We start from the raw sequence: 15,672 nt of genomic DNA, 5'->3' as shown, positions 1-15,672 counted from the left end.
AGTTCCTCAAGGCAAAGAAGATGAAAGTGCTCCAGGACTGGCCAGCCCAGTCGCCAGACATGAACATCATTAAGCATGTTTGGGGTAAGATGAAAGAGGAAGCTTGGAAGACAACTCTGTTAGGCATGTAAGATGGCATTCTTTGCTATTACTGATGACTTCATCAATAAATTGTATGAATCATTGTCGAAACGCATGGATGCTGTCCTTCGAGTTCATGTAAGTCACACAAAATATTAAATATGGCTCTAATAGCATTACAACTTCATTCACCAATGTTATGAAACATACCTTTGTATTTGAACTGAATTATTGGTTTGATTTACACTTTACTTTATGTGGGCGACAAAACTTTTGTCTTGCCAAAATCTGACCTTTCTGTGTTCATTAATGATCAATATTTCAGCAGTGAAGCCAATTTATTTTATTAACAAAAAAAAAACCATTTGGGAGGGTTTCAGCTTTCATATGAGTCATTTCTAAAACCAATGGATGAATTTAAAGTCAGTTTGTAAGCTTTTGATTCCACAACATGGATAAGCGACAGAACTTTTGTCAGGGACTGTATACAACTCCTTAAACAGCTTAAGGTCGGGCCGCACAGGGTGGAAACACAGTGGGAAAAAAAAAAAACGCATCGTTTTATAGTCCCTACAAAATGGATGGGATTCTAGCGAAACCCATCCACACATTGCGGAAAAATATGTGCAGCGGACATCCTGCAATCTCCAAAACCGGTTGTACTGTGCAAGTACTAACCTTCAACAACTTAGCGGTGCCTGTGCATATAGTGATTAATCATAGAATGAATGACAGCTGACATTAAATTCATACATAATATTCATGTATATTGAGGAAATAATTTTATTATGATAATAGCTGAAAATACATGAACGATCTGTATTTCCCATTGAGGGGTCAGGTGATGATCAGTAAAAATGAAGTGTTGTGACAGTCTGGTACAGAAATACAGGATCGCATTTCAATATGAAGTGGATGGTTTGTAAAAAGCTTTTGCCTCTTTGGAAACATTTTGGAAAAAGAACATTAATTTATGACAGCTCATAAAATATAATTTCAGAAAGCAGCATTGTATGAATTGTGTTCTATTTAACACATTTCTTTCAAGCAGAGAGAGATTAGAAAGTGAGTGTAATACAGAGCTTGGAAGTATTGGGGGGGTTTCACAATGTGTTTTGCTACTTTTTCTTGGCACTTTTGTTGGCATTTTTAACAATTTTTGTTTAGATCAAAAAAGTTGTGACTTTGGGCCACATGTCATGTCAATTATAATGCTGATGGTTTCCGTATAGGTATAAAGAAGCAGAAGCCTTTCTGTGAAAAATGCTGCGGGAGAAAATGTGATGTTTTCTGCCATGGTTTTTCCCGGAACATGGGCCCAATGCCTAAAGTAGTTGTCTCGCTTGCTGTATTGCATATAGCTTCATAGAGGTAACCTCTAAGAGAGTGGTTTCTCATTCAGGAATACCACGCTGTAAGCCAGAATGGAGAACTGGTGTGCTCCATCTATTTCTGACTTGGCATGTTCATACATTTCATAGTGAGCCATTCAGTGGAATGGTATTTAAGATGCTCCTCCATTTTTATTATATCAGAAAAAAACATAAATTTTAGCACAAATCTACTCCAGCTTATAACTTGTATAGATTTGCTTCTCTGGCACACAGGTGAAAATGTACCAAATTTATTAGAAGCCATGCACCCCTTAATAAATTAGATCCATTGTATGCCAGCATACATTAGATTCATACTGGTATATAAAATGCCAGTCTTACCATATTCCTCCTACTGGGCTCATGTCCTGACAAATTAGCTATGGGCCTATCGACATAAGACTGGCATTACAACTTTTTCTACAAATGTGATTTCTGACGTAGAGTTGTATTACAGTTTGTGGTAACATTTAAGTAGCTCTCATGAAAGTGATGGTGGCCTACTATTCAGAGTCGCGGACACTAAACTTGTGGCTTATATCTCCATTTATTATTTTTAGGTCCACAGTTGTTCCAGGAACAAAGTGATCTAAAGGAGCTCATTGAAAACCTTCACCAAAACACTCATGCCAAAAAAAGGAAGAATGTAGAAATCATGTGGATGGCGGCTACAGTAAGTTTGGGTTAAATAGGTGTGTCAGGGTTTACATGGTTATTGGGGACCATCCCTCTTCTTTTTAATCCCTGGAGACAAGGAAACTCTGCTCAAATGAAAGGTTTGGATTTTTTTGCAATTTTGCCACAATGTTTTCAATCATACAAAAATATTTTACTGTCACTGTTAGAATTAAAACTGTATCATTACAAGAAACCTGAGGGCCCCAACCCTACATATTGAATAGTATTATGAACTTGGTTCAGTAGAAGGGCAGGATATCCAGGTACTGCAGCGGTAATAAGAATGCAGAATGCATACATCCAACTAATGGAACTCTCAGTATGTTAGATGCTTACTGTATATCAGGAGAATCTTCAGACATTTAGGTTGAAAGAATTCCTCAAGTGCAGTATGAAGTGACCTTTTACGCCTTTACGCTCAGAGGTGTACTATTACTATTACGTAGTGTGTATAGTTCATGCTTAGTTGCCATATTAGTATGGCATGGAGATGCAGCAAGCACAGATTTAGGGCCTTCTACATCGCTGCTGGGTTCTCACTGTCAGAGATCAGTCTGATTCTGGCACTTTAACCCCTTAAATGCCATTATCAATACTGTTTCCCCTTCTCCCTCTTCAGCTATTGTGGGGTGCCATAACAGACTAAAGTCCTAAGAGCTTCTTCCAGGTTGCCATGTATGGGTGACTATTTGTTCACCGGACCATTACAGGCTTCTAGTAAAATGTACAACATACTAATGTACAGTATACCGCAATACATAACTATAGCATAGATTGCAAGCTCAAGTTCTCTTCTTATGTGGGATTAAAATATTAAAAAGTAAAGTCAGAAAACGGTTTTAAAAGTATAAAAATAAACCTTTTCTCATTTTCTGTATAAATATAACAATCCCAAACAATATCCAAATTATTGAGATATAATTTTATTCCATAAAGTTAAGGACACGCTGATCCAGGGTTTTTCATACTGACTGCCAGATTGGAGTTACAAAGGAATTTTTTCCCTGAAATGGGGCAATTGGCATGAGCCTCATGGGGTTTTTATGCCTTCCCCTGGATCAACACTGTAGGGATTGTAGGTTTATAGGTTGGACTTGATGAACTGATGTCTTTATCCAACCTCATCTACTATGTAACTATGTAATGTCATGTTTTAAAACCTGCACTGCGACAATTGTATACATTTCACCTCACCTCCCTGGAAATAGAGAATAAAAAGTGATTAAAAAATCATATACCTAGAAGAAATTGAAGCTTCTCATGCAACAATGAAGCCCTCAGGCTCCCAACACTAGTTTGTAAACGGGTGTTTTTGTGTTTAAAAAAAAAAAAAAAAGCCAAACAAATGCCAATATTTCTAGCTTTTCCAAGTCATAATGAACTGCAGAAATCATTTGGGAAAAATATAAATTGAAAAAGTCACTAGTGCTAATGTCAATTGTTGCATCCTTAAGGAGCTTAAAAAGTTCTACTAAAATAAAATAGACATAGTGGGACAGATATACTAATACAAGTGCAGCAAAATCATTAGAAAAAATGTTTAGATAAAACTCAGCTGACCCCACTGTAAGCCAACACTATGTGGTGATCTATATTTATAACACAAACCATGATGCAGATGTTAACATAGCCTTAAATTGTGTTTTGTTTTGTTTTTCACATTAAAGTTTTGTTAAAAGGTATATTGAGAGTACAGTTAATGTTTTATATGTATAGTCAGTGGCGTAACTATTGTGGTCGCATGGGTTGAGACCGGACCCGAAGGATTACAATTTTTTTCAAGCATAACGTGATACATCAGATTTGAACAATAGAGAGTTAGCCTAAAGCCAGGGTCTCACGTAGCATAAATGCCGCAAATCTCCGCAGCGTTTTAAAGTACCTGCAAAATGAAAGAAATTTTGGATAATCCCATCCACACATTGCAGGAAAAAATCCACAGCAGAAATGCTTCAATTCAAAAATGCTTGCATTTTTGTAAATCAGGGTGCGTCAATCATACCTATGGAAACGCTGGCAGTTTCCCTATAGATATAACAGAATCCTATAGTTTCTGCATATTTTATGATGCTATGCTATGTAACTAGTGGAGATACCCCAGCAATCAGTATTATGGTCCCATATAACCTTTTAAGGGCTTAAACTAGACTAGATCCTTAAAGGGTTAAGGTAACTAGCTTCCTTCTGTAACTGTCAAGCAAACATTTGTTTGGCCAACAACTAATTGTCCTAACTGCCTTGTACATCAGATTCATTCTGTGCCAATATTGTCAGGTTTGGCAGACCGTACTCTAATGTGTGAGGAATAAACTCAGACTAAAATGAAATTGTTTTGTTGGAGTTTTGCTGCAGTTTCTTCCCCAATTTTAGGTTAAGGCCCCACATTGTGGAAGCGGATTTTGCTGCAGTTTTATGAGCCAAAGACAAGAATAACTACAAAAGGAATGAGAACTCTAATACTCTCAGGCCTGGTTCACATCTTCATTTGGTATTCTGTTTATGGAGTCTGCGTAGGGACCCCCCCAACGGAATACAGAAAGCATTAAAAAGTGGTGAGCAATGAAAACACACTGACCCCATAGACTACTTTTCTCTCCGCATGACTCATGCGGACACCGCATGGAAAACACATGGACCCGGTATAGTCTATGGGGTCCATGTGCTTTCATTGCTCACCGCTTTTTAATGCTTTTAGTATTCCGTTCGGGAGGGTCCCCAAGTGGACTCCCCAAACAGAATACCAAACACAGATGTGAACCAGGTTTAATATTTAAACCTTCTGCTGAATCCATTCCTGGATTTGGCTAAAAAACACCCCACAATATCTGCAACAAAAAGATATGCGGTTACCCAACATGGGGCCTCTGCCTTAAGGCCTTTAAAAATGAAAGTTAAAAAAAAAAACTAATAAAATGTATCAAAGCTACAACAAAAGCCATGCCAAAAATATCCTGTGTGAACACAGACCTTACTCACAGCACATCCAGTAGACCTAGTTGCTTGTAGTGTAATAATATTTACTAAAGAATTTTAAAAACCTAAATATTTTCTCCAAATCTGATGAAGTTGTTGTTAAGCATTTATGCGTGACCTTTGTGTTATTTTGTAAATTAAGACTTCAGAAGATCTCTTTCTATGTGAACAGTGTGGCTATTTTGCCCAGATAGCGCTAAAACGACAGTGGAAAGGAGATTTGTTTAATATGTTCTGGTGCTCAGGCGTAAAATTTAGTTAATTGCAGTTAGATTTGTTGCCACATTAAGGAATGCTGAAATGATTCTAATTGCCATTTTCAAGAATGAACTAGAAAGCAATCTCTAATAAATTGACTGTGGTGACCACAGTAATGACCTGGAAACATTGTTTTACATCAATAATTCTCAAAAATATTAACATAGCGCACATAATGGTGGCATTTTCTGTGTCTCTTCTGCTTATCCAGGAAATGTATTATCAACTAAATACATAGCCTAGTTACACTGTTTCATTTACATTTCTCTGCTTAGATTTTTTTTTTTTTACTATTCAGTGACTTGGACTAATAGGGACTCACTTCTAATGCTAGAATTAGCTCATGACTGATGACTGTGTGCATTGCCAAGTTAACCCATACACTCAGTATACGTACGGATAAGTAGTAGCTCTGCCAGCTCATCCTGGTGATATTTAATGCTTGTCATCATGTAGACTTCTCTATATATAGTTATTGCTTTGTGACTGCAGCAGCTGTGTATGAAACCATTGCCAGCAATCTCCCAATTTCATCAAACCAGAGGTGTAGCTATTGAGGGTGCAGGGGTAATAGTTACAATAGCAGAAGACAGTGTAAGTAATAATATTGCCCTAGGGGATTTTTCAGAAAAGTGACATGTATTAAATTGATCCTTACTTTTTATTGCAGAAAATAAGTTTTTACTGCTTAGGGGGTCAAAATGAGAAGATTTCTCGCTGGCAGTTTCTGTAAACATCTGTCGGTCTGTGGCTTCGATATTAAAGCTGAAATTAGACATGCTGTCTGGCATGCCATACTTACCTACATACAGTATGCCAGTACATTTAGTTAAAGCAAAACTAATGTAAAAAAATATTTTAAGCTATTATTGACATGTTTTTGGTTTCAAAAATGACCACAGGAAGTGCTGCTATTGACCTCCACTTTGTGTATTATCTTTTCTGAAGCCGACTAGAGATGAGCGAGCACTGTTCGGATCAGCCGATCCGAACAGCACGCTCCATAGAAATGAATGGATGCACCTGGTACTTCCGCTTTGACGTCGGCCGGCTGCTTAACCCCCCACGTGCCGGCTACGTCCATTCATTTCTATGCGAGCGTGCTGTTAGGATCGGCTGATCCGAACAGTACTCGCTCATCTCTAAAGCCGACGGTATTGCTGTCACTTGTCTATTGACGTAACATGATGATGCTGAGATGTCACATTCTGTAACACTGATTGGATACTTGACAGCCATTATAGCTATACTTTCTGGTAACCCCTTCCACCATCACAAACTATCAATATCTCCATTAGTTAAATAGTCATAATTACCAAACTGTCTTCTGCTCTACTAAACTGATTTACTAAACTTGTGGAATCCTGAAAAATAAACTTTTAGAAACCTTGCCATGATCATTTGTAACAGAATAGTAAGAATCAGCTGACAACTTATATTAGGATAATTTGATTGTAATATAGGACAAAATCATATTATAGGAAGGATATTAAGGAGGAAATGATTGCTGATTGTTTTTAAAGTGGTCTTCCCATCTCACTATTTCAGCCTTACCTGCTGTCTCTTCTTCTCACTTCCGGTTCCCCCCCTCCTTTCTTGCTGAACGGACCTGAAAAGGATCATAATACTTCTGTAGACCTGATAATATGCACAAGCTTGTACAGAATGGACTCAGTTTTATCTGTGTGTTTACATAGAGAGATAACAGACTCAGGTTTATCAGCAAACTGCTGAGCTGATTGCCCTTGCCGACACTGAGTAAGTGATGTTACTTGTCCCATCTCATAAGTCCATGGTTATGGCAACGCTGTGTAGGAGGAATAAGGTCAAATAGCAGCCAAACAAAGTAGCATTTGTAAAGCAATATATTTAGGAAAAGTCTTCAATTTACATAAGCTACCAGTATACATAGGATCCTTGAGATGGGACAACCCCTTTAAACTTTTGTTAGTGTATATCTACCCTGTTTTTACAATTATTTATACCCATATTTATTTAGACAAGAAACCATGTAATGATCTTCTTGCACTTCATATTTCCTTCTTTATATGAAATCCGCAAAAATTATTTTGAAACAATTGTCTTTCTGTGAAAAGACGCTGTTAGGACCATATATACATGTACATTATATATAATCTATGGACAAAAGTATTGAGACACACCTCTTATTCATTGAATTCAGGTATTTCATTCTGTCCCATTGCTACAAGCATTTACCCAAAGCATACCTCCCAACTTTTGAAGAACCGAAAGAGGGACAAAATGTGCGCCCACTTTTATGTTGACTCCACCCATTCTCATTAATTTTTCATGTTCTCGCACACAATATAATCCTCCTACAGTCACCCGTAAATTATATGTCCCTCCTCTATCTCTCCCCCAGCTTCATATACACCCTTCATCTGCCCCCAGTTTCATGTCCCCCCTCCATCTCTGTCCCCAGATTCATGTCCCCTCCATCTCTGCCCCCAGATTCATGTCCTCTCCACATCTCTTCCCCCAGTGTCATGCTGTCCTCTCCTTCATCTGCCCCCAGTTTCAAGTTCCACCTCAGTGTACACATTAAACTTACCTTCTCCTCGCTCTCTCCGCGCCTCTCTCTCTCTCGCACACAATTGTAGGTGCTGTCATGCCCCAGGACTTTGTTCATTCACTGACATCTATCTGTGATATTATGTTTTGCTTTTTTTGGTTTGTCCCTCCTGTCTTCCTGTATTCTTAGCTGTGTGTAATAGCTCCTCCTAGTTCTCTGTGTATGTGTAGTTCATCTTGATGCATGTAACATGTCTGCACAGCCTATGGAAATTCATCATTTTTTCACCTGCTGTAAATGAGGATTTAACAAGATTTATCCAGAATAAAGCATTTGGAATCTTCTCTACACCTCCTCAGCTGAGTTGAACACTGTCTGGCAAGATATCTGACGTGAGTACTGGTTACATACAGAGGACTTCAGGGCTCTCTCTCACAACCTCACACTTGCAGTCAAGCTATTGAGTCAGAATAGTGAACAAATGATGTATAAAGACTCCCAGATTCAGCTGTGAGACAGCTCACTAAGTCTCAAGATCCAGTCACAGCAAGTTACCTGCAGATTCAGAAGGAAATAGCAGTGTGTAACCTGCATCCCCTCTCCATAGAACTTTCTAGCAAGCAGCCATTTCACTCCAGTATAGCTCATCCTGTATTGTATCATGGCTGAAGGCAACCCTGAAAGTAGCATGGACAAGGATCTGCAGCCCAGTGTAAAGACTAAACGCCCTGTTAAACCTACTTGGAAAGTTAGAGAGAATCTAGAATGTTTAAAGCATGAACTTTCCTCTGAACTCTCAAAATGGTGGCAGAAAATACAATCTCACATGTCTGCATTGTGCTTGCCTGCACACAGTGCATCACCACTAGAGGGAGCTCTGCAACAGCTATGTGCTATGCATGGACATTATGAGGAAATAGCTGGTGAATATCAAAGTGTATTGAAAGCACTAGCTACAGACGACTCCTTAGAAGAATTGCAAAGATTCCAACACCTCTGTTCAGAAAGGAACCACCTAGTGCATGAAGCTAAGTTAAGGACAGAGTCAAGAATTGCGCAACTGCAAGAAATGGCATCCCATGTTTCTGAGTCTACCAGACGTTCAAAACACACATCTAAGTCGCGGTCCTCAAAATCCTCTACACTCAGTGAACAACTTATAAAAGCACATGCAGAGGCAGAAGCTACTAAGATACAGGCGGCCTTTGCACTGGAGAAGGCAGCCATGGAAGCCAAGGCAGCCCAAGAGAAGGCCGCCATGGAAGCCAAAGCAGCCCAGGAGAAGGCAGCCATGGAAGCTAGCGCAGCTCAGCAGAGGGCAGAGTTGGAAGCTCTAGAAAAACAGTGTGAACACGCTACAGCCATGGCAAGGTTAAAGGTCTTTGAGCAGGCTGCCAGCGGAAGTGAAAGTGACAGCATTAGTCTGAGTGATATGGATGTCGAGGATCCCCTCAAGCGCACTAGAGACTATGTGCTAAGCCAAAACAGTGAACCCTTATTTGCCACAAATGTTCCTGTCAAAAATGACATCACCACAGAGCAACAGGGCACAGTATCTTCTGCAGCACACCGCATTCAAGCTCAACACGATGTCCTGCCAATCCAGCATACAGTTTCTTCTTCCTTCATGGATCCCCAAAGCTCTACAGCTCAGCAAATTCAATATACCGATACGCAGACAAATACCAATGTCTTACCATACCACCAGACTGTAAGTAACCATCCAGTTTCACACCCACATGTGGCTAAACCTATGGACTTTAAGCTAGCTCCTAGGCTGAATGCCTATGCAGAACCATTTCCACCCATGTCTGTTAACCAGAACCCCACTAATAATGTAAACACCGCTACTCAGCCAGCGATTCAATATGTAAAGTCAGAGAGAACAGACATGTCTGAGTTTGCAAGTTACATGGCTCGCCGTGAGCTTACGAAAACTGGACTTATAAGGTTTGATGACCAACCTGAGAACTACAGAGGATGGAAATGCACCTTTAAAACCACAACGAATGACCTCGGCATTACTGCAGCCGAAGAACTAGACTTGCTTATTCGGTGGTTTGGTCCACAGTCTGCAGAACGTGTAAAAAGACTCAGATCTGCCCACATTCACAATCCCACAGCAGGCCTCACTGCTGCCTGGGAAAGACTGGAGAAAACTTACGGCAGTCCCGAAGCAATAGAGAATGCTCTGTTCAAACGATTGCAAGAGTTTCCAAAGATATCTGGCAAGGATAACCAGAAATTCCAAGAGCTCAGTGACCTACTCATGGAGCTTCTACTAGCTAAGGCAGACATTCACCTACCAGGCCTCAGTTACCTAGATACTGTTCGTGGCATAAACCCAATAGTCGCCAAGTTGCCTTATAATATTCAAGAAAGGTGGACTACAGTTGGGTCAAGGTACAAAAATGAGAATCAAGTCTCCTTTCCTCCATTTTCCTACTTCTGTGAGTTTAACAAGAATATTGCAGAATCCAAGAATGACCCAAGCTTTTCCTATGGTGAACCCAGTGTCCCTGGATCACCTCCTGTTAAATATGGCAGCTCACATTCTAGCTACAGAAGTCGCAGAGGTCCAGTGTCAGTAAAAAAGACCGACATTCTTCCTACACCTGCCCCAGAAGTAAGCAGTGGCAAGAATATAGAAGGCATAAAGGTAGAAAATCCTAATCGCATGTGTCCTATTCACAAGAAGCCTCATCCCCTCAAGAAGTGTATTGGCTTCAGGAGGAAACCAATCCAGGAACGTAGAGAGCTTCTAAAGAAATTTGGTATATGTTTCAAATGTTGTGCCTCTACCGAACATATTGCTAAAGACTGTAAAATCGCTATCAAGTGTATAGAGTGTGGCAGCGAAGATCACGTACAAGCTCTTCATCCATCCCAACCTAGTGCCACGCCACCTACAGTTTCCCTTCCCCCAACAGAGCATGGCGGGGAGAACACTGATCAAGCAACAAATATTCCCATGGTATCTTCTTCATGTACAGAAGTCTGCGGAGAAGACCTTTGTGACAGGTCCTGTGCAAAGATGTGCCTAGTCAACATATACCCCAAGAGTCAGCCAGAAAAGACGTTGAGGGTGTATGCCATCTTAGACAACCAGAGCAATTGATCACTTGCAAGATCAGAACTCTTTGATCTGTTTAACTTAAAGGGAGATACTTATCCTTATACCTTGGGTACGTGTAGTGGCATATCAGAGGTTTCTGGGAGAAGAGCCAGTGGACTCGTAATAGCTTCTCTCAAAGGCAATCTGGAAATACCTTTACCCACGCTTGTTGAGTGCAATCAGATACCATCCAACAGAGAGGAGATACCCACACCAGAGGCAGCCTTTCATCACCCTCATCTAAGGGCTATAGCTGATGAAATACCAGCCCTTGACAAACATGCAGATATTCTACTTCTGCTAGGTAGAGACGTTCTCAGACTACATAAAGTACGCCAGCAAATTGATGGACCACATGATGCACCATTTGCCCAACGCCTTGATCTAGGATGGGTTATCATAGGCAACATCTGCATAGATATGATGAAAAGGCCCACCATGATTTCTTCATTTAAGACGCATATCTTACCAAATGGTCGCAGTTCTTATTTCCAGCCATGTCCACATCACTATCAAGTGAAAGAGAAAATAAGCAACAGTAAGTGGTTGCACAGTCATCAAGACAACGTGAACACTTCCTTACCCTGGGATGACACCCTTGGATTAACAGTGTTCAATACTACAAGTGATGACAACAAGTTGGCACCGTCCATGGAAGATAAGGAATTTCTCAAACTTATGGCTGAGGAATTCACTCAAGAAGACTCCAACAGCTGGGTTGCACCTTTACCCTTTTGCTCTCCGAGATCAAAACTACCAAACAATCGGAAGCAAGCAGTTTCTAGACTTTTGTCTCTTAAACGTACCCTCAAGAGGAAACCAGAGATGGAGAAACATTTTGTAGGTTTCATGCAGAAGGTATTTGAGAGAGATCATGCGAAACCTGCACCTCCACTAAAGGAAGGAGAAGAATGCTGGTACCTTCCATCATTTGGCGTATATCACCCTCGCAAACCTGACCAGATCAGGGTTGTGTTCGATTCTAGCGCTCAGTGTGAAGGCGTTTCTCTGAACAACGTGCTCCTCACTGGTCCTAACCTTAATAACAGCCTCATAGGAGTCTTAATTCGCTTCAGACAAGAACCTGTCGCAGTGATGGCTGATATCCAGCAGATGTTTCATTGCTTCATAGTGAAGGAAGACAACAGAAATTATCTCAGGTTCCTATGGCACAAAGATAATGATGTCAACAATGAAGTCATAGACTACCGCATGAAAGTGCATGTCTTTGGCAATAGTCCATCCCCTGCAGTAGCGATCTATGGACTAAAAAGGACTGCTCAGGAAGGCGAGAAAGAGTATGGGTCTGACGCTCGTCAGTTTGTTGAAAGGAACTTCTACGTTGATGATGGTCTTAAATCTTTACCCACAAGTGAAGAAGCGATTGCCCTTCTTTCCAGGACACAGGAAATGTTATCTGTAGCAAACCTCAGACTTCACAAGATCATCTCCAATAATCCGGAGGTAATGGAAGCATTTCCCTCTGATGACCATGCAGTCAACTTGAAAGACCTTGATCTCAGTTCTGATACTCCTCCTATGCAACGCAGCCTAGGACTGCGGTGGAACATTGGACAAGACACATTCACATTCCAAGTGTCAGCCTGTGACAAACCTTTTACCAAGCGAGGAGTTTTATCTGTGGTGAACAGCATTTACGATCCTCTTGGTTTCATAGGTCCCATCACCATTCAAGGCAAGCTACTGCTAAGACAGCTTACTACTGAGAACAGTGATTGGGACACTCCACTGCCTGCTGAGAAGCAACAAAAGTGGGAAAAATGGAAAAGATCTTTGGAAGTATTGGAAAAACTCCAGGTTCCACGTTGTTATGTGCCCGGCTCCCTTTCAGCTGCAGTCAGGAAGGAAATCCACATCTTCTCTGATGCATCGGTGGAAGCTATAGCTGCAGTGGCCTATCTGAGGACATTAGGAGCCAATCATGAGCCATTCTGTGGATTCGTCCTAGGTAAGACCAAACTGACTACTAAATCTGCTCACTCTGTTCCACGACTCGAACTTTGTGCAGCCGTGCTAGCTGTAGAAATTGCCGAAGTAATTGAAGGTGAAATGGACATTGCCATTGATTCCTTTACATTCTATACTGACAGCAGAGTTGTCCTCGGATATATATACAACCAAACAAGACAGTTTTATGTGTATGTTGGCAACAGAGTAGAACGTATTAGAAGTTTCTCTGCTCCTGATATGTGGCATTACGTCTCCACAGAACTTAACCCAGCTGACTGTGGTACAAGGCCTGCACCAACAGCACACCCACTAGACCATTCGTGGCTATCACCTCCAAGTTTTCTATATGATGATTCCTACTTGACTCCTACCAATACTGTCTATGATTTAGTGGATCTCAACTCCGACAAGGAAATAAGGCCTACGACCTCTACACTGTACACCTCTGTGATCCCAAAGACGAAGCTGAAGTCACACCGCTTTGAGCGTTTCTCAACCTGGTCATCTATTGTGAGAGCCATCGCCCGACTGTTTCACATTGCTCAGTGCTTTGCAAAGGACAGGTTGACAAAGTGTCATGGCTGGCATATGTGTCCGGAACACCCTACAGCAGCGGACATCGAACATGCTGAGCATGTCATCATCAGGAGTGTTCAACAAGAGGTATATCACCAAGAGTTTGACAGTATCTCAAGGAACATCTGTCAAGGAGCAGTGCACTTTACAAACTAAACCCTTTCATTGATCACCACGAATTATTAAGAGTGGGCGGTCGGATTGGAAAGTCTGACCTATGCAGCAAGGAACAGAATCCAGTGATTATTCCAGGTGGACACTACATTTCTGCTCTGCTTATTCGACATCACCATGAGAAGGTACAGCACCAAGGGAGACAGTTTACTGAAGGTCATATCAGGTCAGCCGGTTTCTGGATCGTGGGAATGAAGAGACGTATCTCCTCTGTAATCCACAAGTGTGTAAAGTGCCACAAGCTAAGGGGAAGACACCAACAGCAGCAAATGGCAAACCTTCCTCCAGACCGTCTAAGTACTGATCCGCCTTTTACTTACGTTGGGGTGGATGTCTTTGGCCCATGGTCAGTTGTCACACGACGAACCCGTGGAGGAGCTGCAAACAGTAAAAGGTGGGCTGTGTTGTTTACCTGCCTCAGCACTCGAGCAGTACACATCGAAGTAATTGAATCTATGGATTCATCTTGCTTTATCAATGCCCTCCGAAGATTTTTCTCCATTCGTGGACCTGCCAAACAACTGAGATCTGACTGTGGCACTAACTTCGTCGGGGCTTGTAAAGAACTGCAGTTAGACAACTTCTTATCCAACAATGGGTGCACTTGGGTGTTTAATCCTCCACATTCATCCCACATGGGAGGTTCCTGGGAGCGCATGATCGGGATCGCTCGCAGAATCCTTGACTCTATGTTGATGGACTACAAGTCGACAACTCTCACCCATGAGACATTGATTACCTTTCTTGCTGAAGTATCTGCTATAATCAATGCAAGACCACTAGTCCCAGTATCTTCAGATCCTGATTCTCCAGTCATCTTAACCCCAGCAACACTTCTTACTCAGAAGATTGGTACCGCTGCTGCTCCCCCAGGTACCTTTGACTGCAGTAACATTTACAGACAACAGTGGAAACAGGTTCAACATCTGTCTAATATGTTCTGGCGCTGCTGGAAGACTGAGTACCTCCATATGCTTCAGAGCCGCCACAAATGGCAGATCTCCAAACCTAATCTCCAGGTTGGAGACCTCGTACTTCTAAAGGATAAAGAAGCTCATCGGAATGAGTGGCCTATGGGTCTCATTACTAAAGTTGTCCCTAGTGATGATGGGAAGATTCGGAAAGTGGAGGTCAAGGTGACCAAGGGAGGCTCAGTGCGAGTTTTCTTCCGCCCAATTAACGAACTGGTGCTTCTTCTTCCAAGAGAGGATCCCTCGTAAAGAGGAGAAGAACGCTATCCACAGCTCATGACAGAGCGCTTCCCCCATGACATAAAATTGTGTCATACTTCTGAAATACTCTTTTGGATTACAATTTGGGTTGGTGGAAGTGTTGGCAAATTGCGGCTTCCCGAAGATTCCGAAGATTGGTTATATGGACCCTATGCAAAGTTCTTAGTTGTAGCCTACAGCTTCAAGACTTTCGTTTACAAGTTTTAGACTAATTGTTGATTACTGTTCATTGTGCATGTTTATTTTCTTGTTTTTCAGGTTTCATCCTTATGGACATCTAAGGACATTATTTTGATACTACTTTCAGTGAAATCTAAAGATTTCAGACGGGGAGTGTCATGCCCCAGGACTTTGTTCATTCACTGACATCTATCTGTGATATTATGTTTTGCCTTTTTTGGTTTGTCCCTTCTGTCTTCCTGTATTCTTAGCTGTGTGTAATAGCTCCTCCTAGTTCTCTGTGTATGTGTAGTTCATCTTGATGCATGTAACATGTCTGCACAGCCTCTGGAAATTCATCATTTTTTCACCTGCTGTAAATGAGGATTTAACAAGATTTATCCAGAATAAAGCATTTGGAATCTTATCTACACCTCCTCAGCTGAGTTGAACACTGTCTGGCAAGATATCTGATGTGAGTACTGGTTACATACAGAGGACTTCAGGGCTCTCTCTCACAACCTCACACTTGCAGTCAAGCTATTGAGT

At 41.3% G+C, this 15,672-nt stretch overlaps 1 protein-coding gene across 5 annotated transcripts in view; it reads left to right on the top strand.

The window, feature by feature from the left end:
• The window catches only part of INPP4B (inositol polyphosphate-4-phosphatase type II B), a 469,700-nt gene that overhangs the window by 428,166 nt on the left and 25,862 nt on the right, over nt 1–15,672 (top strand). For all 5 annotated transcript variants that reach the window (XM_075288123.1, XM_075288124.1, XM_075288134.1 and 2 more), the window contains one exon: nt 2,015–2,127. In XM_075288123.1, the coding sequence (XP_075144224.1) occupies nt 2,015–2,127 (113 nt within the window). The remainder of the gene's footprint in view (nt 1–2,014; nt 2,128–15,672) is intronic.

The sequence above is a fragment of the Leptodactylus fuscus genome, chromosome 1 (assembly GCF_031893055.1).
Source record: "Leptodactylus fuscus isolate aLepFus1 chromosome 1, aLepFus1.hap2, whole genome shotgun sequence".
In the NCBI taxonomy this organism is placed as follows: Eukaryota; Metazoa; Chordata; class Amphibia; order Anura; family Leptodactylidae; genus Leptodactylus; species Leptodactylus fuscus.
This window is presented reverse-complemented; position numbering and strand designations above follow the sequence as displayed.